The sequence below is a fragment of the Salmo trutta genome, chromosome 20, assembly GCF_901001165.1.
Source record: "Salmo trutta chromosome 20, fSalTru1.1, whole genome shotgun sequence".
NCBI lineage: Eukaryota > Metazoa > Chordata > Actinopteri > Salmoniformes > Salmonidae > Salmo > Salmo trutta.
Genome location: NC_042976.1, coordinates 51535301 through 51562077, shown reverse-complemented (window position 1 = coordinate 51562077; position 26777 = coordinate 51535301). Strand labels below are relative to the sequence as shown.

At 41.9% G+C, this 26777-nt stretch overlaps 1 protein-coding gene across 7 annotated transcripts in view; it reads right to left on the bottom strand.

Annotated features, from left to right (window-relative positions):
• Positions 1–26777, bottom strand: part of nalcn (sodium leak channel, non-selective) — a 336159-nt gene that overhangs the window by 268316 nt on the left and 41066 nt on the right. For all 7 annotated transcript variants that reach the window (XM_029703654.1, XM_029703656.1, XM_029703658.1 and 4 more), the window contains 3 exons: positions 17078–17161; positions 16204–16343; positions 15969–16097 (listed from right to left, as the gene is read on the bottom strand). In XM_029703654.1, the coding sequence (XP_029559514.1) occupies positions 15969–16097; positions 16204–16343; positions 17078–17161 (353 nt within the window). The remainder of the gene's footprint in view (positions 1–15968; positions 16098–16203; positions 16344–17077; positions 17162–26777) is intronic.

The following is a 26777-nucleotide window of genomic DNA, read 5'->3' as shown; positions in this document are numbered from 1 at the left end:
ACCAATCAATGTTTATAGGGTTGTGGCCTGTCAAATAAATGCTTATAAATTGTAAACTAATTGGTGTATCACCACATAATTTGGTATGTAGATGCACGTCTATTTCAGGTGTCAACCCCTACAGCCTTACCAATATCCACCACATGATTATGTTGTTATATGCATATGCCTGTCTCTTGGCCTGTTTTACTCGGGGTTAAGAAAATTATCACACTTGGTCAGTGGTATAAGACAAGGTACTAAAGATAGAATATGGTTCTGATTGTCAGAGGAGGAGGAGCAACCGTGTCCCCAGGTTTCCCTGAACCCAATGAGGGCCAGGAAAATGTGTGGTTAATAATACAAATATGTCAAACCAATTCCTAAAATGAACCCAAAATTCTGCCTGAAAAATCTGAGGATGAACTTGGTATAGCTTCGTTGTCAGAGACAAGTTGCAAGGGTGCGTGATTTCTTTCAGCGACCGACAACAATATACATAAAACATTTTTGGGGTTATTGTGATCAGAAACACAATTGGGTTTCTCAAAAATGCCAAAGGACATCTAGCTGGAGGCTGATCTTAACCAGGTCCGACATGTCAGTGCTAACCATAGAAAAGTGCCAGCGCAAATTCGTGGTTGGTCTCAACCAAGTCCGCATTGCAGTTTCTTACGAAGGCGCAGTGACGGCCAATACAACACAGACTGCTCATCCAATCAGCATCCAGGATCCAAAACAACCCATTTTATAATTATAAACATTTTGTACATTGCCAATTGACCGCAAGGACCCCAAACAGATAGTATTTCACAAAAACATAATAATTTCTAAATTGATTACATTGGGATACGATCACATATGCCTTTACATTATTTTATGTCCAACAATGAAGATTCAAATATTATTATTTTACTAGTTGGGGAACCCTGATACACAGTTAAGTTAGTTCAGACAGTACGACCAGGAGAGGTAGGTGGGGCCAAATGTAATATTAGAGCCATTACGATAGATATGTGGCAGAAGATATGGGAAAGCAAGCCCAAGGGCCGGCATTCAAATGCCTTCCAAAGAAAGGTCGGTGGACCAAGATTCTAAGGTCAGATTAGGAAGGAAGAGGCGGTGTTTGCTCGGTTGGGCCTAGGACATTGAACTCATCGTTACATCTGGTTGGCAAGCATGTGAATGGTTTGTGTACGGCGTATATGGTTGATGAAACAGTGAAGCATGTGTTGATGTAAGTACCGGTATGTGGAAGAGAGAGAAAGATTGATGTGTTGGGTTATTGAAGTTTGACGGGGATGGGGAACTTGGATGGGATTTGGGGATGGGTAAGGGTATGTTAAAAGTTTTTATTTTCTTAGTAGTACAGGATTAGGTTGGAGATTGTTTTTCTTAATATGTTTGTTTCTTTATTCATTTAGTCTGTAAGCTGTGATTGACTACACACTCCAGTACAGTAGGTGGCGGCATGCAGACTGCCATAGAAGAAGAAAACGGGGAGTGTTTTTTGCATAGGAAAGTGAATACCATACTATAACGTTAGGACATCGTCGTAAGAGATTGTATTATTGTACCAGCGTTGAATGTCCAAACTGAAATAGCTAGGTAAGAATTATCTAAGGTAAAAAGTTGTTGCATTGTTTGTTGAAACTGTCACTGGGCAGTTAGCGTTAGCTAGCTAGCTAGGTTAGTTAAAATAGACCAAATGAGGTTCGTTAGCTAATAGACTTTGGTTGCCTTGTTCTACATATCATTCTATGCATCGTTCTCCTTGTGTCTAGCTAACAACGTTATACTTTGAACACAGGTTAGCTAGCTAGCAAACTACTTCAGAAGATATATATTTCATGATCTTATGAAATAAACTCAGCAAAAAAAAGAAAAGTCCCCTTTTCAGGACCCTGTCTTTCAAAGATAATTCGTAAAAGTCCAAATAACTTCAATCTTCATTGTAAAGGGTTTAAACACTGTTTCCCACGCTTGTTCAGTGAACCATAAACAATTTATGAACATGCACCTGTGGAACGGTAGTTAAGACACTAACAGCTTACAGACTGTAGGCAATTAAGGTCACAGTTATGAAAACTTAGGGTACTAAAGAGGCCTTTCTACTGACTCTGAAAAACACCAAAAGAGAGATGCCCAGGGTCCCTGCTCATCTGCATGAACGTGCCTTAGGCATGCTGCAAGAGGCATGAGGACTGCACATGTGGCCAGGGCAATAAATTGCAATGTCCGTAGTGTGAGACCGCTAAGACAGCACTACAGGGAGACAGGACGGACAGCTGATCGTCCTCACAGTGGCAGACCACGTGTAACAACACCTGCACAAGATCGGTACATCTGAACATCACACCTACGGGACAGGTACAGGATGGCAACAACAACTGCCCGAGTTAAACCAGGAATGCACAATCCCTCCATCAGTGCTCAGGCTGTCCGCAATAGGCTGAGAGAGGCTGGACTGAGGGCTTGTAAGCCTGTTGTAAGGCAGGTCCTCACCAGACATCACCGGCAACGTCGCCGCCTATGGGCACAAACCCACCGTCGCTGGACCAGAAAGGACTGGCAAAAAGTGCTCTTCCCTAACCAGCCATGGTTTTGTCTCACCAGGGGCGATGGTCGGATACGCGTTTATCGTTGAAGGAATGAGCATTACACCGAGGCCTGTACTCTGGAGCAGGATCGATTTGGAGGTGGAGAGTCTGTCATGGTCTGGGGCGGTGTGTCACAGCATCACATCGGACTGAGCTTGTTGTTATTGCAGGCAATCTCAATGCTGTGCGTTACAGGGAAGACATCCTCCTCCCTCCCTTCCTCCCTTCCTGGTCTTTGTGGTTGAATCTGTGATTGAAATTCACTACTCAATTGAGATACCTTACAGAAAATTGTATGTGTGGGGTACTTAGATGGGGTAATCATTCAAAAATCATGGTAACCACTATTATTGAACACAGAATGAGTCCATGCAGCGTAGTATGTGATTTGTTAAGCAAATGTGTAGTCCTGAACTTATTTAGGCTTGCCATAACAAAGGGGTTGAATACTTATTGACTCAAGACATTTCAGATTTTCATATGTTATTAATTTTGAGTATTTTCTACTAACAAAAATCCACTTTGACATTATGGGGTTTTGTGTGTAGATCAGTGACACACAATCTAAATGTAATCAATTTTAAATTCAGGCTGTAAAACAACAAAATGTAAAAAAGTAAAGAGGTGTGAATACTTTCCGAAAGCACCATATTTAAATATTTCTCTGACATTCGAGTGTCACTGTAGACAACTTAGTGGAATTTCTTTCTTAAATGTCTTCTTAAAAAATCCCTACGGGAGAATGCAACATTTCTACCCATCCTTCCAAGAAGATAACTAGCAAGCGGATCGCTCCATCATCTGCTGACCATTTAGGGAATTGAGTTCTCAACCGGTGTGCCAAATTTCGTTACGTAATATGGAGTATTGACAGAGAAATGACGAGGGGAAAAACTCACTTTAACATGGATTGCTGGCTCAAACCTATTTACACTATCGTCCCCTTATAATATTGAGTGCAAGTGTATATGGCAATCTTCCGGTAAATGCATTTTAGTTGTAAAATAGACAAGCTATGAATATGAGACATTGACACACCAACATCACCAAGTGGACACACACAGCCAGACCCCCCCCCCCCCAACCTTTCTCTTTAGCCGCAGGTGTTATTCCAGGAGCCGCTTGACGTCTCTAATGAAAATGAATGCCTTCAAATTGGCCCGTCAGACATTCATCAACATTGTTTATTAAGGGCTCAGGGTTGAGAAGGGATAATTTATTGCCATATCACAAAAGGGGCAATCAAAGGCCTAGAGGTGAATCCAGATACAGTTAATTATAGAGACTCGGATAATGGCTAACACGTTATAAAATAAATCACCTTTCTTCACAACACAGACATGAAAAATTAAGCCTCAAACGGTGGGTTAAAGGTCCAGTAATAGTGTGTCACAGAACATTTACTGAGTTAAAAGTAAAACCAGATCTGGGATTAATCGTGATTAGTTTCACAAAATCTGTAACAAAGATTTAAAATGGTTGCAGTAGAGTGAAGAGTCTTTGTACCTTTGTATCTTCAACGTTCCGTGTGTTGGGCAACTGAATGTAACTTGGGTTTGATTTGATTACAACACGGACCACATACTGAATGTGTTAACTATGGATTGTTTTAAATAAACATCTGCTATATGACCATAATGTAGGGATATGGGTTAAAAAATGTATACAGTTCCAACTAGCTGTATTATGTTATATTGATACTTTGACTCCAAGTACCGATTTGTAAAAAAATATATACAGTATATCTTTTTGTTGCTAGGTAGCGTTAACTGGTGCTAGTCGGCTGTACGTGCGCCAAAACTCTGGTATTTTTCATCTCCATCTTGTTTTTAAATAGCAATCCAATATGTTTTCAGCACTTTTATTTCCATGACTGATCAAAACTCACTGTTTCATGCTCACTCTTGTCTCTCTGCACTGGACATATAGCGAGCAATATATTTGGAACATCAAATCACAATAAAATTGCAGAATCGAATCGCAATACATGTTGTATCGGCACTTAAGTATTGTGATAATATCGTATCATGAGTTCCCTGGTAGGTCATGATATTTTGTCAGCCAGTTATTGTCATGCAAAGGAATTCCGGTCTCACGGTAATTGACCGTTAATTAACATACATGTTTAGCATCTCCAGGTCTCCACATACAAGCTGCTGATGTGTGACTTTGGAACATCTACATTTTAAGTCTAATAAATCAATTTAATACACACCATAATGAATCCATTATTTATTTTAGGTAGGTCTAAAGAAAAATTATGATATGAAGAAAATGTCGTTCAGATTAACAGAATATGAGTTGGCCTATTACGGTATGTTATATGGCTATGTGGCATGCCACATAGGCTGTAGGCTTGTTAATTTAGCAGACAAGATATGCTTCTTAGTCCTGTGTTTATATGATTTTATAGTAAGAAGAATATAATTGAACTTATCTGAACAAAAATGAAGGGATATTTTTCCCATTCCGAAGCGAGTGTGCATATGTAGTCTATGTTAATCATTTGAAACAGGTCATATAGGCTACGTAAGATTTAGAGTTATTTGGCAACTTTAGTTGTTAATGATAAACCTAAGAATGTCATAGAAATCAAAACATATACAGTGGGGGAAAAAAGTATTTGATCCCCTGCTGATTTTGTACGTTTGCCCACTGATAAAGAAAGGATCAGTCTATAAATTTAATGGTAGGTTTATTTGAACAGTGAGAGACAGAATAACAACAAAAATATCCAGAAAAACGCATGTCAAAAATGTTATAAATTGATCTGCATTTTAATGAGGGAAATAAGTATTTGACCCCCTCTCAATCAGAAAGATATCTGGCTCCCAGGTGTCTTTTATACAGGTAACGAGCTGAGATTAGGAGCACACTCTTAAAGGGAGTGCTCCTAACCGCAGCTTGTTACCTGTATAAAAGACACCTGTCCACAGAAGCAATCAATCAATCAGATTCCAAACTCTCCACCATGGCCAAGACCAAAGAGCTCTCCAAGGAAGTCAGGGACAAGATTGTAGACCTACACAAGGCTGGAATGGGCTACAAGACCATCGCCAAGCAGCTTGGTGAGAAGGTGACAACATTTGGTGTGATTATTCGCAAATGGAAGAAACACAAAAGAACTGTCAATATCCCTCGGCCTGGGGCTCCATGCAAGATCTCACCTCGTGGAGCTGCAATGATCATGAGAACGGTGAGGAATCAGCCCAGAACTACACGGGAGGATCTTGTCAATGATCTCAAGGCAGCTGGGACCATTACATTTTAGTCATTTAGCAGACGCTCTTATCCACCAAGAAAACAATTGGTAACACACTACGCCGTGAAGGACTGAAATCCTGCAGCACCCGCAAGGTCCCCCTGCTCAAGAAAACATATACATGCCCGTCTGAAGTTTGCCAATGAACATCTGAATGATTCAGAGGACAACTGGTGAAAGTGTTGTGGTCAGATGAGAACAAAATGGAGCTCTTTGGCATCAACTCAACTCGCCGTGTTTGGAGGAGGAGGAATGCTGCCTATGACCCCAAGAACACCATCTCCACCGTCAAACATGGAGGTGGAAACATTATGCTTTGGGGGTGTTTTTCTGCTAAGGGGACAGGACGACTTCACCGCATCAAAGGGACGATGGACGGGGCCATGTACCGTCAAATCTTGGGTGAGAACCTTCCCTCAGCCAGGGCATTGAAAATGGGTCATGGATGGGTATTCCAGCATGACAATAACCCAAAACACACGGCCAAGGCAACAAAGGAGTGGCTCAAGAAGAAGCACATTAAGGTCCTGGAGTGGCCTAGCCAGTCTCCAGACCTTAATCCCATAGAAAATCTGTGGAGGGAGCTGAAGGTTCGAGTTGCCAAACGTCAGCCTCAAAACCTTAATGACTTGGAGAAGATTTGCAAAGAGGAGTGGGACAAAATCCCTCCTGAGATCTGTGCAAACCTGGTGGCCAACTACAAGAAACATCTGACCTCTGTGATTGCCAACAAGGGTTATGCCACCAAGTACTAAGTCATGTTTTGCAGAGGGGTCAAATACTTATTTCCCTCATTAAAATGCAAATCATTTTATAACATTTTTGACATGCGTTTTTCTGGATTTTTTTGTTGTTATTCTGTCTCTCACTGTTCAGATAAACCTATTGCGCTCTGTTCCTTGCCTCAGGCTGCACACACTGTTCTCTTATCAAGTGATCATATTATCACCAATCAGACTATTCTCAATTTAATCTTGCCTTTACTAATGTTAAATTAGTTTTGATTTAGAATGGTCCACTATCAAATGGGCAGGAACAGGGGCAGGGGAAAGACGGCATCGACAGACATGGCAGCTCTGCTTCTAGCTCCTAAGCAACTTTTCAGTATTTTTTGTGTGTGTGTGTGTTATTTTCTACATTATTAGCCCAGAACATTTTTTGTGTTTTGGATATCAGAGTGGCGGTAACTCACCAGAATTACGAAAAAAAATACGACTTTCCAGAAATTGATCCTTTGTTCATAACCCCCAGGGCACATCATCAGTCTCTGGACTAAGGTTGCACATTTTGGGGAATATTCAGAGGTGGAAACTTTCCGTGGGAATTAACAGGAATATATGGGAATTAATTGGAATATATGGGAATTAACGGAAATAAATGCAAATTAATATTAATAACCTTTAAATGTAGATGTTTTTTTGCATCGGATATATTTACCATATGATATGGAGACAGAAACATAAACCGTTTACCTTATCATAAGTAGACATAATTGCAAATGATTAAATCCTTCCAATAGAATTTTTTTAAAAACAATTTAGTTACGAATTGAACTTTAATTAAATGAGTTGACTCTTCACATGGGATGATTTCACTGAATAACAAAAGAAAGGGAATATTGAATGATCCCCAATGATCCATCGCATCTCCCCCAAAAAAATTCAACATACGTCTAGAAACTAAAGCTTTGGTTGTCTTCCTCTCAGGCTTCCATGTCTTCTCCCTGGACATCCTCAATGTCCACCTCTTGAACATCAGACTCTGAGGCCTCATCTTCACGGTCACTTTCCAACCTTGTTGAGGATGGCTTGTGATCAGGCTCAAAAAGCTGCAAATTTGCCCAGATGGCCACCAATTTTTCAACCCTTGTATTGGTCAGCCTGTTAAGTGCTTTGGTGTGTGTGTGTGTGTGTGTGTGTGTGTGTGTTCCCGAACAAGGACCAGTTGCACTCTGAGGCGGCTGATGTTGGTGGGATTTGGAGGATGATGGAGGCAACAGGGAAAAGAGCCTCAGATCCACAAAGTCCCTACTACCAGGTTGCTGATGATATATGTTGGCACGACTGCCATAATCCATCTCCATCCCAAAGCCCTTGATTGGAAATGTACTTCGCCAGACTGCCAAGAACCTTGCCCTCATCCAGGCCAAGGTGGCGAGACATGGTAGTGATGACACCATAGGCCTTGTTGAGCTCTGCACCAGACAGGATGCTCTTGCCAGCATACTTGGGGTCCAACATGTACGTTGTGGCGTGTATGGGCTTCAGGCAGAAGTCTTCACGCTTTTTTATGTATTTCAGAACTGCAGTTTCCTCTGCTTGGCGCAACAGTGAAGTGGGCAGGGCAGTATGGATTTCTTCTCTTACATCTGCAAGCAGAGTCTGAACATCAGACAGGATGGCATTGTCTCCCTCAATCCGTGCAATGGCTATTGCTATCGGTTTCAGGAGTTTCAGGCTGCTTACCACTCTCTCCCAAAATACATCATCCAGGAGGATCCTCTTGATGGGGCTGTCCATATCGGCAGACTGTGATATGGCCATTTCTCGGAGAGACTCCTTCCCCTCAAGGAGACTGTCAAACATGATGACAACACCACCCCAAAGGGTGTTGCTGGGCAGCTTCAATGTGGTACACTTTGCTTGCTGAAATAACTTGATGACTCTTCACATACCTAACCATTTCCTTGGCTCTCTTGTAGAGTGTATCCATTGTTTTCAGTGCCATGATGTCCTTGAGGAGCAGATTCAATGCATGAGCAGCACAGCCAATGGGTGTGATGTGAGGGTAGGACTCCTCCACTTTAGACCAAGCAGCTTTCATATTCACAGCATTGTCTGTCAGCAGTGCAAATACCTTCTGTGGTCCAAGGTCATTGATGACTGCCTTCAGCTGATCTGCAATGCAGAGACCGGGGTGTCTGTTGTCCCTTGTGTCTGTGCTCTTGTAGAATACTTGTTGAGGGGTGGAGATGATGTAGTTAATTATTCCTTGCCCATGAACATTCGACCACCCATCAGAGATGATTGCAATACAGTCTAATTTCTCTATGATTTGCTTGACCTTCACTTGAACTCTGTTGAACTCTGCATCCAGGAAATGAGTAGATAAAGCATGTCTGGTTGGAGGGGTGTATGTTGGGTGAAGAACATTCAGAAATCTCTTCCAATACACATTGCCTGTGAGCATCAGAGGTGAACCAGTTGCATACACAGCTCAAGCAAGACATTCATCAGCACTTCTCTGACTACGTTCTCCATTGAGTCAAAAAAAACTTCTGATTCCAGGAGGACCATGAGCTGTTGCTATCGATAAGGTGTCTGATTCATCATTTTCACCTCAAATAGAAGTAGAGGGACTTTTGCCAGAGGTTGCTTGTTGTGAGAGCTGAGGGAACTTTATGCACTTGGCCAGATGATTCTGCATCTTTGTTGCATTCTTCACTTATGATTTGGCACAGTATTTGAAAATGTACATAGCTTTTCCTTCTACATTAGCTGCAGTGAAATGTTTCCACACACCAGCGTGCCCATGGCATTTTCCTGTAAAGATAAGAGAAAAAAAAAATACAATTACATGAACAGATAAATAGTTAAGCAGTTAGATTAAACAACTCCTTTGTAAGATAAATGTGTTAAAATTAAACATGTATGGAAACAGGTGAATTAACACTCCACAGTTAGCAGGCCCAAGCAAGCTAAAACCCACATGGTAGCAAAAACTAACTAGCAGAAATTGTTAACAAGTTAGAAATGATTTAAACACACTTTGCTGTAGACAACTATTTACTAGTTAACAAAATGTCATGTATGTCGTATAAAATATATTCACCCCACCCAGTATAGTAATCAAAACTTACCAGGAAGCTGTAGTCCTTGGCTCAGACAGTGTAGTATTGTGGGCTCAATAGCATCTCATTAATGTGCAAGATCTTGAGAATCAGATGTACATGTAATGGAAGAGTGCACTGCACATTTGATGGAAGAATGCACTGAGGATTGCAATTCCATTGATTTGGGGATAGTTTAACCAAAATATGCTACAAGATCTAGAAATACCTTATGCGTATCCCACAAAAAAAGGTTCACTGTTATAAGTTAACTTTTTTGATGAATTTCAGCAAAATTCCCCAAATTCCCGGGCCTTCCCATGGAAATTTCTGGGAAAAATCCTGAAATTTACCGGAAATTTTAAGACCCTTTGCAACCCTACTCTGGACAATAAAGTAGATGAGCTCAGGGTAAGGATCTACTTCCAGAGAGACACCAGGGACTGTAACATACTCTGTTTCACGAAATCATGGCTCTCTCCGGATATACAGTTGAAGTCGGAAGTTTACATACACTTAGATTGGAGTCATTAAAACTCGTTTTTCAACCACTCCACAAATGTCTTGTTGACAAACTATCGTTTTGGCAAGTCGGTTAGGACATCTACTTTGTGCATAACACAAGTCATTTTCCAACAACTGTTTACAGACAGATTATTTCACTGTATCACAATTCCAGTGGGTCAGAAGTTTACATACACTAAGTTGACTGTGCCTTTACACAGCTTGGAAAATTCCAGAAAATTATGTCATGGCTTTAGAAGCCTCTGATAGGCTAATTGACATCATTTGAGTCAATTGGAGGTGTACCTGTGGATGTATTTCAAGGCCTACCTTCAAACTCAGTGTCACTTTGCTTGATATCACGGGAAAATCTAAAGAAATCAACCAAGACCTCAGAAAACAATTGTAGACCTCCACAAGTCTGGTTCATCCTTGGGAGCAAATTCCAAAAGCCTGAAGATACCACGTTCATCTGTACAAACAATAGTACGCATGTATAAACACCACGGAACCACACAGCCGTCATAGCGCTCAGGAAGGAGGTGTTCTGTCTCCTAGAGATGAACGTACTTTGGTGCGAAAAGTGCAAATCAATCCCAGAACAACAGCAAAGGACCTTGTGAAGATGCTGGAGGAAACAGGCACAAAAGTATCTATATCCACAGTAAAGCGAGTCCTATATCAACATAACCTGAAAGGCCGTTCAGCAAGGAAGAAGCCACTGCTCCAAAACCGCCATAAAAAAGCCAGACTACGGTTTGCAACTGCACATGGGAACAAAGATTGTAATTTTTGGAGAAATGTCCTCTGGTCTGATGAAACAAAAATAGAACTGTCTGGCCATAATGACCATCGTTATGTTTGGAGGAAAAAGACTTGCAAGCCGAAGAATACCATCCCAACCGTGAAACACGGGGGTGCTTTGCTGCAGGAGGAACTGGTGCACTTCACAAAATAGATGGCATCATGAGGTAGGAAAATTATGTGGATATATTGAAGCAACATCTCAAGACATCAGTCAGGAAATTAAAGCTTGGTCGCAAATGGGTCTTCCAAATGGACAATGACCAAGCATACTTCCAAAGTTGTGGCAAAAATGGCTTAAGGACAACAAAGTCAAGGTATTGGAGTGGCCATCACAAAGCCCTGACCTCAATCCCATAGAACATTTGTGGGCAGAACTGAAAAAGCATGTGCAAGCAAGGAGGCCTACAAACCTGACTCAGTTGCACCAGCTCTGTCAGGAGGAATGGGCCAAAATTCACCCAACTTTTTGTGGGAAGCTTATGGAAGGGTACCCAAAACGTTTGACCCAAGTTAAACAATTTAAAGGCAATGCTAACCAAATACTAATTGAGTGTATGTAAACTTCTGACCCACTGGGAATGTGATGAAAGAAATAAAAGCTGAAATAAATCACTCTCCACTATTATTCTGACATTTCACATTCTTAAAATAAAGCGGTGATCCTAACTGACCTAAAACAGGGAATTTTTACTAGGAGTAAATGTCAGGGTTTGTGAAAAACTGAGTTTAAGGTGTATGTAAACTTCCGACTTCAACTATACTATCTCATCCATATAGCCAGCTGGTTCCTCAGTATATCGCGCAGACAGGAATAAAGAACTCTGGGAAGAAGAAAGGTGGTGGTGGTGTATGTTTCATGATTAACTACTCATGGTGTGATTGTCATAATGTAGAGAAAAGTATGTTTTTTTGTTCAACCGACCTAGAATACCTCACACTCAAATGCAGACCGTATTACCTCCCAAGAGAATTATCTTCAGTTATAGGCACAGCCGTGTATATTCCCCCTCAAGCCGATGCCCCTCAAGGAGCTACATTGGACTTTGTGGAAACTGGAAACCACATATCCTGAGGCCGCACTTATTGTAGATGGGGATCTTAACCAGACATAACTACTCTTCCCAAAGAGCCTGAGATACCAACGCACAATAAGGACTAATTTACATATTTCACAAGATGTTTCATTCAATTCACCAAAAGGCCAAGGTCAATGTGAATAATCTCTCATATGGAATAGGTGAAGAAACCCATTTTGTCTGCACATCCAGGAGCCCTATTTCATCCACACACAAATACCCACCCCAGTCAAATTCCTCCTGCCCATTTCACTTTCAATCTCAATACAAATCCCCTCTGCTCTGTGTGAATGACTGGAGAGGGAGTCTGTGACTTTCTGCCAAAGGCATATGGCCTGTTAGAGATTAGACTAACCCGCATAAGACATGTCTAAAGGTTTTATAGTTGCCATGACGCCTAGTGGCAGCCTAGGCAGAGAGCTCATGTCAATTCTGTACATATTTAATCAAACGCACGCGTTTTTATGTCAATATTTGTACAATAACTAAATGAGTGCAGAGCAAGTCTTGACTCCTGCCCATAAATGGATGAAAATCAGTGTTGTCAACATAATACTAGCTAGCCTCTGTGTGTTTTCATTTGAATTACACCTACTGACTTTGGGTTGGTCTCCACTGACGGTGATCCAAGAGGAGGCTATGCGTGCAGAGTTGGTACTCAGGAGGAAACTGAAGTAAGGAGAGGGCTGTACTCTGTGGGGAGCTTAAACTTCATCACAGAGTCCAAATACAGAGAATCTGCAGATGGCGGAGATGTCTTGATGACATCGAGCTGCCTGCCTACCTGGTTGCCCTTGGACATGCTGACCTGACCATCACCTCCACTGACCATCTAGCTTCCAGATCCTCTCATGACTGCGCCTGCCAATCTGGAGGCTTCAAGAAGCACTCAAACAGACTTGATCTAGCTGATCTAGCTACTGCTGTAGCCTATATTAACAAGCACTTTGAGATTCTGTCTGTAATGAAATGCGCTATAAAAGTGTAATTATTATTATTACATAAGCAACCCACTTAAACACACACATCAGGGGGATTGACAAAAACTAGCCCAATAAAAACCAAATCACAAATACACTGGCTAAACCACTTTGTCAACCATTTTGAAAAGAAGGTTGACGACATCCGATCCTCGTTTGTTAAGTCAAACGACACCGCTGGTCCTGCTCACATTGCCCTACCCTATGCGTTGACCTCTTTCTCCCCTCTCTCTCCAGATGAAATCTTGCGACTTGTGACGGCCGGCTGCCCAACAACATGCCCTCTTGACCCTATCCCCTCCTCTCTTCTCCAGACCATTTCCGGAGACCTTCTCCCTTACCTCACCTAGCACATCAACTCATCCTTGACCGCTGGCTATGTCTTTTCTGTCTTCAAGAGAGCGAGAGTTGCACCCCTTCTTAAAAAACCTACACTCGATCCCTCCGATGTCAACAACTACAGACCAGTATCCTTTCTTTCTTTTCTCTCCAAAACTCTTGAGCGTGCCGTCCTTGGCCAGCTCTTTTGCTATCTCTCTCAGAATGACCTTCTTGATCCAAATCAGTCAGGTTTCAAGACTGGTCATTCAACTGAGACTGCTCTTCTCTGTGTCACGGAGGCTCTCCGCACTGCTAAAGCTAACTCTCTCTCCTCTGCTCTCATCCTTCTAGACCTATCTGCTGCCTTTGATACTGTGAACCATCAGATCCTCCTCTCCACCCTCTCCGAGTTGGGCATCTCCGGCGCGGCTCACTCTTGGATTGCGTCCTACCTGACAGGTCGCTCCTACCAGGTGGCGTGGCGAGAATCCGTCTCCGCACCACGTGCTCTCACCACTGGTGTCCCCCAGGGCTCAGTTCTAGGCCCTCTCCTATTCTCGCTATACACCAAGTCACTTGGCTCTGTCATATCCTCACATGGTCTCTCCTATCATTGCTACGCAGACGACACACAATTAATCTTCTCCTTTCCCCCTTCTGATAACCAGGTGGTGAATCGCATCTCTGCATGTCTGGCAGACATATCAGTGTGGATGACGGATCACCACCTCAAGCTGAACCTCGGCAAGACGGAGCTGCTCTTCCTCCCGGGGAAGGACTGCCCGTTCCATGATCTCGCCATCATGGTTGACAACTCCATTGTGTCCTCCTCCCAGAGTGCTAAGAGCATTGGCGTGACCCTGGACAACACCCTGTCGTTCTCCGCTAACATCAAGGCGGTGACCCAATCCTGTAGGTTCATGCTCCACAACATTCGCAGAGTACGACCCTGCCTCACACAGGAAGCGGTGCAGGTCCTAATCCAGGCACTTGTCATCTCCCGTCTGGATTACTGCAACTCACTGTTGGCGGGGCTCCCTGCCTGTGCCATTAAACCCCTACAACTCATCCAGAACGCCGCAACCCGTCTGGTGTTCAACCTTCCCAAGTTCTCTCACGTCACCCCGCTCCTCCGCACACTCCACTGGCTTCCAGTTGAAGCTCGCATCTGCTACAAGACCATGGTGCTTGCCTATGGAGCTGTGAGGGGAACGGCACCTCCGTACCTTCAGGCTCTGATCAGTCCCTACGCCCAAAGAAGGGCACTGCGTTCATCCACCTCTGGCCTGCTCGCCTCCCTACCTCTGCGGAAGCACAGTTCCCGCTCAGCCCAGTCAAAACTGTTCGCTGCTCTGGCACCCCAATGGTGGAACAAGCTCCCTCACGATGCCAGGACAGCGGAGTCAATCACCACCTTCCGGAGACACCTGAAACCCCACCTCTTTAAGGAATACCTGGGATAGGATTAAGTAATCCTTCTAACCCTCCCCCCAAAAAAGATATAGATGTACTATTGTAAAGTGGTTGTTCCATTGGATATCATAAGGTGAATGCACCAATTTGTAAGTCGCTCTGGATAACAGCATCTGCTAAATTACGTAAATGTAAATGTAAAGGGGAAGGATTTATTAATGTGAAATATAATTCTGTGCCTTCTATTTAATCTGAAAGTAGTCAATGTATGCAGTGTCCCCTGGGGCAGGAGAGCACTTGTCAACAAGCGGAGATGGACAGATCGATGGCAGAGTAAAGGCTTTAAATATAAATCCCAGACAATACAGGATGTTAATGATTATGATTAGGGCTCGCTCTCTCTCGCAGCTCTAACTGTGATGGTGATGGCTTCTTTTGTTCCCCCACTGGGGTTTCTGTTCTCCTCCTCACCACTTACTCATCATCTGTATACAAATATTAAACACCATGCACACAGCACAAATAAACTCACATGGATGCATACAAACTCACTTACACAGACGCATACAACATGGGCAACGCCATTAAGAGCTATCTCCATTTGTCAATTTCTTGTCCTATGAGTATATTGGCAGATCATAAATAAACTGAAAAGATGCATACCACCACCTACTGCGCTGGAGTGTGTATAGTCTGAACAGGTATAAAGCCAAGGTTGATGATTTACTGCCACTTGTGGTGATGTAATGATCTCCCTGCTGACCTGGATGGAATTCTATGATCCTTTCTTAACCCATAGCATGTCCCACCTAGTTGACTACTTCAATGGTGCTGCCCATGCTAAAAACGTCTTTGGGCCAAGTGCGCCCTTAATCCAACTCCATGGTTTAGACTGATGGACTACTGATGCAAGGCATACATCACCTCATAGTTTAATTAACTTCAACCCTTTGCCCAAACCAAAACTCTTGAACAAAAAGCCAACGCCGACCAGAGTGTCAATGATGAAGATCTGGATGAGCTGACTGGCTCTCGGTACAACAGACACGCACCATGACATATTTCACCGCCAAATTGACAGACACACTGTCACAAGTTGCATACACACAGTCAGGTTAGCCTACATATGTTTATCCCACTGATACCAAAGATAAAAATGTCTCATACACCAATCATTTAGTAAATGGAGGCCCTTACCCATTCGTTGTGTCGTTGGTAACACAGTGATGATTGAACGTTCCAAACATCTGAACTCCCAGAATTCCATACAGAAGGAGGAAGAAGAGCAAGAATATAGACACACTCCAGATCTGTTCCCCTGATCGCCTAAACAGAGAGAACATTTTACATTAACCAAGTATAGAGTTCCAATTCAAATTATATTTCACAAACTGACGCAGGTAACGTCCCGTCCTAATAAAACCCTACGTACTTGAGGATGTTGGTGATGCGTGAGCGTGGCAGCTCGAAGCGGAAGTAGATCCTGAAGGCTCGGATCATGATGAGGGCTCTGGGGATTCTCAACATGCCCCAGGGAGACATCTGGTCAACAACATCCGCTATCTCAAACACCTGGGTGAGAGAGGGAAGGCTGTGAACTGAAACAGGTGCTGTACCTGGAAGACCACTGTTGTAAAGTGTATGCAAATGCACACACACATGCACACATGTACTAACACACCAGACCTGTGTTAACTAAATCTGTATTTATTTTTCTTTGAAATACGTTATGTGCACTTCATTTAAATTGTTTGGAATTATGGAACCAATACAATAGTCCCAAAAGTGCCAAATCCGCCCACACAGGGCACAAACTACTTTAAAGAAAACAAAGATGTATTTCACCAAGGTCTTGGACACACACAGTGTGAACTTTGAACACCCTGCATCCCACTGCTGGCTTGCTTCTGAAGCGAAGCAGGGTTGGAGGGCCAGTAGAAGGCACTCTTTCCTCTGGTCTAAAAAATATCCCAATGCCCCAGGGCAGTGATTGGGGACACTGCCTTGTGTAGGATGCCATCTTTCGGATGGGATGTTAAACGGGTGTCCTGACTCTCTGAGGTCATTAAAGATCCCATTGCACTTATCGTAAGAGTAGGGGTGTTAACCCCGGTGTCCTGGGTAAATTCCCAATCTGGCCCTCATACCATCATGGCCACCTAATCATCCCCGGCTTACAATTGGCTCATTCATCCCCCTCCTCTCCCCTGAAACTATTCCCCAGGTTGTTGCTGTAAATGACAAAGTGTTCTCAGTCAACTTACCTGGTAAAATAACGGTATAAAATAAAGGTGCGACATTTGTACCTGAAGCACCAGAGACACCCAGAGGAAGAAGACCATGAAGCCGTCAAACATACACCAGCGATCCTTGACGTATGAGTTATCACCCTGGATGGAGGGGGGAAGAAACAGGCGGAGGAAACAGAGAGTGAGATCAATGCCATTTAAATGTTTCGGTCACGTTTTAAATTACGTTCAGCTTATGAAGGCTTCAGAATGCCTTCATAGGGTAAACACGGGCACCCTCATAGATATCATCCTGACCAACCTACCCTCTAAATACACCTCTGCTGTCTTCAACCAGGATGACTGCCTCATTGCCTGCATCCGTAATGGGTCCGCGGTCAAACGACCACCCCTCATCACAGTCAAACGCTCCCTAAACACTTCAGCGGGCAGGCCTTTATAATCGACCTGGCCCGAGTATACTGGAAGGATATTGACCTCATCCCATCAAAAGAGGATGCCTGGCTGTTCTTTAAAAGTGCTTTCCTCACCATCTTAAATAAGCGTGCCCCATTCAAAAAATGTAGAACTGAGAACAGATATAGCCCTTGGTTCACTCCAGACATGACTGCCCATTACCAGCACAAAATTATCCTGTGGCGTACTGCATTAGCATCGAATTGCCCCCGCGATATGCAACATTTCAGGGAAGTTAGGAACCAATATACACAGGCAGTTAGGTAAGCAAAGGCTAGCTTTACCACAATAGAAAAGTCTATACACAGTATGTATAGTCTATACACATAGTTCAGTGTGTCAAATCGGAGGGCCTGTTGTCCAGACCTCTGGCAGTCTCTATAGGGGTGTCACAGGGTTCAATTCTCGGGCCGACTCTTTTCTCTGTATACATCAATGATGTCGCTCTTGCTACTGGTGATTCTCTGATCCACCTCTATGCAGACACCATTCTGTATACTTCTGGCCCTTCTTTGGACACTGTGTTAACAAACCTCCAGACGAGCTTCAATGCCATACAACACTCCTTCCATGGCCCCCAACTGCTCTTAAATGTAAGTAAAACCAACTGCATGCTCTTCAACCGATCGCTGCCCGCACCCGCCTGCCCGTCCAGCATCACTACTCTGGACGGTTCTGACTTATAATATGTGGACAACTACAAATACCTAAGTGTCGGGTTAGACTGTAAACTCTCCTTCCAGACTTACATTAAGCATCTCCAATCCAAAATAGCCTCCAACACTCTACTCAGCAATTTGGATGTAGTCTATCACAGTGCCATCCGTTTTGTCACCAAAGCCCCATATACTACCCACCACTGCGACCTGTATGCTCTTGTTGGCTGGCCCTCGCTTCATATTCGTCGCCAAACCCACTGGCTCCAGGTCATCTATAAGTCTTTGCTAGATAAAGCCCCGCCTTATCTCTGCTCACTGGTCACCATAGCAGCACCCACCCGTAGCATGTGCTCCAGCAGGTATATTTCACTGGTCACCCCCACATCCATCACTCTAGTGTTTAATTGCTAAATTCTAATTATTCCACCACTATGGCCTATTTATTGCCTTACCTCCCTAATCTTACTAAATTTGCACACACTGTGTATAGACTTTTCTATTGTGGTATTGACTGAACATTTGTTTATCCCATGTGTAACTCTGTGTTGTTTGTGCAGCACTGCTTTGCTCCATCTTGGCCAGGTCGCAGTTGTAAATTAAAACTTGTTCTCAACTGGCCTACCTGGTTAAATAAAGGTGAAAAAAAGCTACTACATAAACATGGCATAACAGTGTGACATTATCACCTATGTCAAATGTGACAACCCACTATGCTGAATATTATATAAACATGTGCTTTATTAACGGTGACATACTGTGTTGAAGGATGGCATACGCTCTTAAGTGAAGTCATGTTGGTCACATTACACCAATTCTCGTTCTCAGACACTTCTGCACAAATGTGCGGAAGGTCTGGTGGACCAAACATCAAACATGGCCTTCGCTAGCAAATACAGAGTCCTGGGATAATCTCCCGGCGCGTTACTCATTGGCTTAATCTACCAACCAACCATCTCCCACATCATTTTCCCCCAAGTGTCTTGTTCACCTGTCGTATCGGTCCAACGTCTTGGTAATAAAGAGATTTTGTTTCTAACTCTTACGCATAGTTTTCCCAGAAGCGCGACACACATCGACCACAGATTTAAAGGGTGTAGTCTTTCTTCTTCTCGGTGGAGACACTAGCTAGTTAGCTATGTCCTTTGCTAATTAGCTAGCTGGAATTTAGGGCCTGTTTTTTTCTCCCTTGAAGCCAGGGGGAATGGGTTTCACTAGATAGCACAGCCACGAAAAAGCCATGAAAACCACCACCGTAAGGAAATTGAAAGTGGCTTTCTTCTGGAACCGAGTTACATGTTCCTCAGTACACAAACTCAACACTATAACGAGCCATACCATACCAGTCAGGTCTTTGACACATTCATCCACTCCCCCGCTGAAAGATTAGCCACAAAATGTTGGCGCCATTGTAACAGGTTGTAATCAAGCCCTGGTCATTTGATTAGCAAACTCCATCCCATGTGCGCTTACTGCGCTACAGAAATACCGCTAACCAATCTACAGTGCATGGGCACTGAATTAAAAGGGTAACTATATTCAAAAATCTAATTTTGTTAGATTTTTCCTAGACCTCAAAAGTGGTCCCCAGATGCGGTTTAAGCATTGTTGTAAAAACAGAAAATCTATTTGTGTTGTTTTTCTACAAAAAAAGTGTGAAAAATACGTGGGGAAAAATCTGGGGGAAAAAAATGGGGGAAACCCGAAACCTGGAAAAACAAAACCACCAGAAAATTAAGATCAAAACAATTAAGCAAATATGCCATTTAGCTGACGCTTTTATCCAAAGCGACATACAGTCATGCGTGCATTCATTTTTAAATAGGGTGGTCCTGGAATCGAACCCACTATCCTAGCACTGCAATGCTCTACCAAGATTTATGACAAGGTTATACATGCTTTGTGAAGCATAAATTTTATATGATTGATAAGGCCTTTACGAAGCAGTGCTTATGCCACCCTTTATAAAGCACAGGTTTACATCATATCTTGACATAGTGGGTTATGTCACATTTGACATTTGTCCCACAGCAATGCCACATTTATGAACCCTTTATTGTGCATGACATACAGTTATAAATTATTTGAGACATCTATGTAGTGTTTATGAAGGCTTTATGAATCTCTTACAAGCTGCATGTCATTTAAAGCGGGCCTTATTTAATACAAAGCAGGCCTTATCAATTCTGTTGCAGAGCTCCAAAAAAACTTGAATGGCCCACTGATGTAGTTGGAAGTTGGATGGGAGAATTTGTGAGTTGCTATTGACATATTTTCTGACTGAATGGGACCCTGTGATAACAAAACAATATGGTTATCAATACACAAATACACAAAATATATACAGTTGAAGTCGGAAGTTTACATACACCTTAGCCAAATGCATTTACACTCAGTTTTCACAATTCCTGACATTTAATCCTTGAAAAAGCTCCCTGTCTTACATCAGTTAGGATCACCACTTTATCTTATGAATGTGGAATGTCAGAAAAATAGTAGAGAGAATGATTTATTTCAGCTTTTATTTCTTTCATCACATTCCCAGTGGGTAAGAAGATTACATTGCACTCAATAAGTATTTGGTAGCATTGCCTTTAAATTGTTTAACTTGGGTCAAATGTTTTGGGTAGCCTTCCACAAGCTTCCCACAATAAGTTGGCCCAATCCTCCTGACAGAGCTGGTGTAACTCAGTCAGGTTTGTAGGCCTCCTTGCTCGCACACGCTTTTTCAGTTCTGCCCACAAATTTACTATAGGATTGAGGTCAGGGTTTTGTGATGGCCACTCCAATACCTTAACTTTGTTGTCCTTAAGCCATTTTGCCACAACTTTGGAAGTTGTACATTTGGAAGACCCATTTGCGACCAAGCTTTAACTTCCTGACTGACATCTTGAGATGTTGCTTCAATATATGGTCATTATGGCCAAACAGTTCTATTTTTGTTTCATCAGACCAGAGGACATTTCTCCAAAAAGTACGATCTTTGTACCCATGTGCAGTTGCAAACCGTAGTCTAGCTTTTCTATGGCGGTTTTGGAGCAGTGGCTTCTTCCTTTCTAATCTGCCTATCAGGTTATGTCGATATAGGACTCGTTTTACTGTGGATATAGATACTTTTGCACCTGTTTCCTCCAGCATCTTCACAAGGTCCTTTGCTGTTGTTCTGGGATTGATTTTCACTTTTCGCACCAAAGTACGTTCATCTCTAGGAGACAGAATGCGTCTCCTTCCTGAGCGTTATGACGGCTGCGTGGTCCCATGGTGTTTATACAGATGAACGTGGTACCTTCAGGCTTTTGGAAATTGCTCCCAAGGACGAACCAGACTTGTGGAGGTATACCATTTTTTTTCTGAGGTCTTGGCTGACTTCTTTTGATTTTCCAATGATGTCACGCAAAGAGGCAATGAGTTTGAAGGTAGGCCTTGAAATACATCCACAGGTACACCTCCAATTGACTCAAATGATGTCAATTAAAAGCTTCTAAAGCCATGACATCATTTTCTGGAATTTTCCAAGCTGTTTAAAGGCACAGTCAACTTAGTGTATGTAAACTTCTGACCCACTGGAATTGTGATACAGTGAATTATAAGTGAAATAATTTGTCTGTAAACAATTATTGGAAAAATTACTTGTGTCATGCACAAAGTAGATGTCCTAACCGACTTGCCAAAACTATAGTTTGTTAACAAGTCTTTTGTGGAGTGGTTGAAAAACAAGTTTTAATGACTCCAACCTAAGTGTATGTAAACTTCCGACTTCAACTGTATATCCGGAGAGAGCCATGATTTCGTGAAACAGAGTATGTTACAGTCTCTGGTGTCTCTCTGGAAGTAGATCCTCGCCCTGAGCTCGTCTACTTTCTTGTCCAGAGTAGGGTTGCAAAGGGTCGTAAACTTTCCGGAATTTCTCCGAAAATTTCCATGGGAAGGCCCGGGAATTTGGGGAATTTTGCTTAAATTCATCAAAAAAGTTAGCGTATTAACAGTGAACCTTTTTGTGGGATAAGAATAAGGTAATTCTAGGTCTTGTGGCATATTTTGGTTAAACTATCCCCAAATCTATCTGTAAACAATTGTTGGAAAAATTACTGGTGTCATGCACAAAGTAGACGTCCTAACCGACTTGCCAAAACTATAGTTTTTTAACAAGACATTTGTGGAGTGGTTGAAAAATGAGTTTTAAGGACTCCAACCTAAGTGTATGTAAACTTCCAACTTCAACTGTATTTCATGTTAGATTTTATTTTGACTGGATTATCCCTTTAATAATTTGACACGTGGGATAGGTATAGACTAAAGTGCATAATGGGAATTGTGTTCCAAGACACATAGTAAAGCTCCCTTTGCTGGCTCTAACAACCGCCCAATCAGTTTGCTGCCTGTTCTTAGTAAAATGATGGAGAGAATTGAGTTTGACCAAATACAATACTATTTTTCAGAGAACAAGTTAACAACTGACTTTAGGCAAGCATATAGAGAAGGGCACTCAACTTGTATTGCCCTGACTCATATTTTAGATGATTGGTTAAAATAATTGGATAATACAATGATAGTTGGAGCTGTATTGTTAGATTTCACTGCAAGCCTTTGATTTTATTCATCATAAATTATTATTAATGAAACTCACTTGCTATGGCTTACATCCCCTGCCATCACATGGTTGGAGAGTTATTTATCTAATAGAACCTAAAGAGTGTTCTTCAACTGAAGTCTTTCTAACATCAGACATGCACAGTGCGGTGTCCCTCGGGGCGGTTACCTTTAGCTGTTAATCTTCTCTATTTTTACAAATGATTTGCCACTGGTCTTACACAAAACAAGAATTGACCAAAGTCATTTTGGTGTAATGAAGGTAATCTAATCTAATATAATGCAATCTATGGTAACTTTGGTAATTTAAATTTGAATAACTTAAAAAAATAAAAAAGTCATTCTTGTTAAGTATGGATGATTCCATACTTAACATGTCAGCCCCCAAAGCCAGTGAGCTCACTGAAATTCTAAATAAACAGTTACAGTCAGTATCAGAATTGGTGATAAATGGTACACTGGTCTTAAATGCATCTAAAACTAGAAGAAGCTAAACTCCTAGGTATAACAATGGATGGTCAATTATCATGGTGAAGTCATATTGACAAAGTTGTTGTGAAGATGGGGAGGGGTATGTTTGTTATTAAAATACTTTTTTTACTCAAAAATCAACTGTACTAGTTGTTCAGTCTCTGGTCTTGTCCCATCTTAAATACTGTCCGGTAATATGGTCAAGTACAGCAAAGAAAGACCTAGCAAAGCTGCAGCTGGCTCCAAACAGAGCAACACACTTAACTGCACATACAGAACTAACATCAACAACATGCTTGCCAGTCTTTCCTGGTTGAGGGTTGCTCAGTTTTTATGAGAAGCATTACTGTAATGAAAATTCCAGATTGTCTGCATAATTAAATAACATTCAGCTCAGACACCCATACATAACCCACAAGACATGCCAGTAGGGGTCTCTTCACAGTCCCCAAGTCCAAAACTAATTCACGGCAATGCACAGTATTATACAGAGCCATGATTGCATGGAACTCCCTTCCATCTCCAATTACTCAAGCAAACAGCAAAATGACATTAAAAAAAGATTAAACAACATCTTATGGAACGGCAGGGATTGTGAGGGGACACACACACAAACAAGTTGTCTTGTTTTGTATTTTTTTATTGTTTGTATATCGTTTAAATTTGTGTGACTGTCCATGTCTATCAGTGTTCTGTTAATTGTCATGTTTTGTGTTTTTGTGGCACCAGGAAGAATAGCGGCTGCCTCTGCAAAAGCTAATAGGGATCCAAATAAACAAGCACCTAACTGCAGCCAAGAAGAAAAGCACTAAACAAATGACTGTGCTCCCTCAGGGAAACTGACCACAAGCCTCCTTTAGGATAATTTTGCATCATGATAAACAAGATAAATGGTTGATTAGACAATTCAACTGGGAGCCCACTAAAAGGCCACGAGGCCAGACAAACATAGCCATATCAAATTACCACTGAAGTGGGTGAGCACTTCATGCTCTCAAGGGATCACTCCTAGCCTGGTTGAAAGACCGCAAGCACATAGGAGAACGTTCTATGGATGGGAAACTTCTTTTAAAAGGATAGTTCATTAAAATGATGTACTCATGTTTCTGTTTCCCAACTTTGCTTACCTTGAAAGCAGTCTATGGAGAAGGAGTGTGCATAGTGTGCAAACCACACATTGGTTTTGTCAAACTAGCCACTGCCAAACAAATGCTAATATTAGCATTTCGTGCTCAAATCATCTCTTAAAAGGGCAATTCCACCACTTTTCAACCTCATTTTCATTATCTACAGCTAGGGTTGCAAAGCTACCGGTAATTGACCAAAGTCATTTTGGTGTAATGAAGGTAATCTAATCTAATATAATGCAATCTATGGTAACTTTGGTAATTTAAATTTGAATAACTTTTTTTTTTAAGTATTCATATATAGTATACATTTTTTTATCTGTGTCCATATTGTCCATGAGTTTCTAGTGGATAGACCATATGGTTCAAGAGAAAATAGCCAAATTAATGAAAAAAGCATCCAATCAACAATGGTATTATTTTCAATTAACTCTGCAACTCTTCCATCTCGTCTTTTTTCACACCTGCCACCCGTTTGGCGACAAAATAATTACAAGAAAGACATTGACAATACAGTAAAATAAATAAAAGTGTGTACATTTTTTTTTAAATAATTATATTTCAGGCTAAAACCCTCATAAAACACAGACGGTACACACTACGTTGATTGTTTATATTTAGGATGTTTCACAGCTTTGTCATTATTTTTCTTATTTTAAAATCATATTATTTGAGGCCACACAGAGGGCCAAAGATAATTACAGACAACCTTGATAATCTGAAGCACCCAAAAAGGCTACTAGATGTCATCTGACAAAATGCCATGTATTACTTAAAAGTTAAACAAATTCTGGTAGTTTAATAGTAAACTTCAAGTTTCCAGTAATATAACCTCCCTTTGCAACCCTATCTCCAGCACAATACCAGTGTCTACATATGTGATTTTTTTGTTCTACCCAATGACATTTTACAGACTATAACTGTGTTCGAATACTCATACTAACCGCACTAACCCAAATCAAATCACATTTTATTGGTCACATACACATGGTTAGCAGATGTTTAATGCGAGTGTAGTGAAATGCTTGTCTATAAGGACCTGAAGCGAGGCGACCATCTTTGTCGGCCCCATGACTTACGTACTATTTGTGACGTGAATTGAGTATATAGTATGCTTATTGGTCATAGTATGGATATAGTTAGTATCACAAAAGTTCCTGGATGTCATACTAAATTCGCAAAAATACGAAGTATACACGCAGAGGGCCCTATTTCCGTACTTTTAGGGCCGATAATGCAATTCTTCAGAAAATGGGCGTGGCTTCACAATGTTTTCCGATTTAAAGAAAAAGGGCGGGAAATATGCAGTGAGCTAAGAAAATGTTGAGCAATGTAATAAAGTAATGACTTATCAGATAAGTTACGTGACACGTTATGTTGGCTGACAATTTGTTAGCTACGCTATCCTTACGAACTGCATAACATTACAGCAGAATGTACCGGTATGTTAGCTAGTTACCTAACGTTAGTTGGATACTAATACATTGAACTTGCCAGGCAGTATATTAACTATCTGCCATCTAACTAACTAACCAACTTTTATTGACTTGATTATTCACATCATTCTTAGCTAAGTGGTATAGTCGTTGTGCATTTCAATGGACATTGTTAATTCTGTCTATCTACTCCGAATTCAGAGCACTCTCACGCACCGTTGAATATGGCCGGTGTTAGTAAACATAGACAAAAAAAGCGTAATAAATTGTTGCCAGCAGCACAGTTAGTCACCAACGCTCTGGATGACATGAACACAGCCTAACCAGCTCTACTAGGGTGAGTAAAATGGTCAGAGTGAGGTGTTCTCTCATTTGTGTTTGGAAGTAGCTAGCCAACGTTAGCCAGTTAACTTGGGTGCTTGACTGCCGTTGAACGCTCGGATCAACCCTACTCCTCGGCGAGCGTCCAGTTTGCACTCTGAACTCTCCGAGAGTGAAACGCTCTGAATTTAGGAACGGACAATTTGACAATACTCTGGGTTTACAAACGCCCAGAGTGCACTCTGGCACTCCAGACTGAATTTACAAACACACCCAAAATCGTAAAATGTTTAGCTTTGTTATGCTAACAAGCTAGCAAGAGGTTGCATAGCAACAACATCAACTTCCAGTAGACAGGCTCTAGTATGCTCAATTGAAATGATACCGTTCGTTTACAGTATACTAAAATGAACTAATAGTGTGCACTCTGAATGCTCCGAGAGCGAAATGCTCTGAATTTACAATCTGACAACGGTCTGGATTTACGAAAGCCCAGAGCGAACTCTGGCACTGCAGATTGTATTTACGAACACACCCGAAATTGTAAAATGTTTAGTTAGTAATTTGTTCTACTAACAAGCTAGCAAGACGTTGCATAGCAACGGTATCAACTTCCAGTAGACAGGCAAAGCTCAGGCCTCCCGAGTGGCGCAGTGGTCTAAGGCACTGCGCCACTAGAAATTCTGGGTTCGAGCCCAGG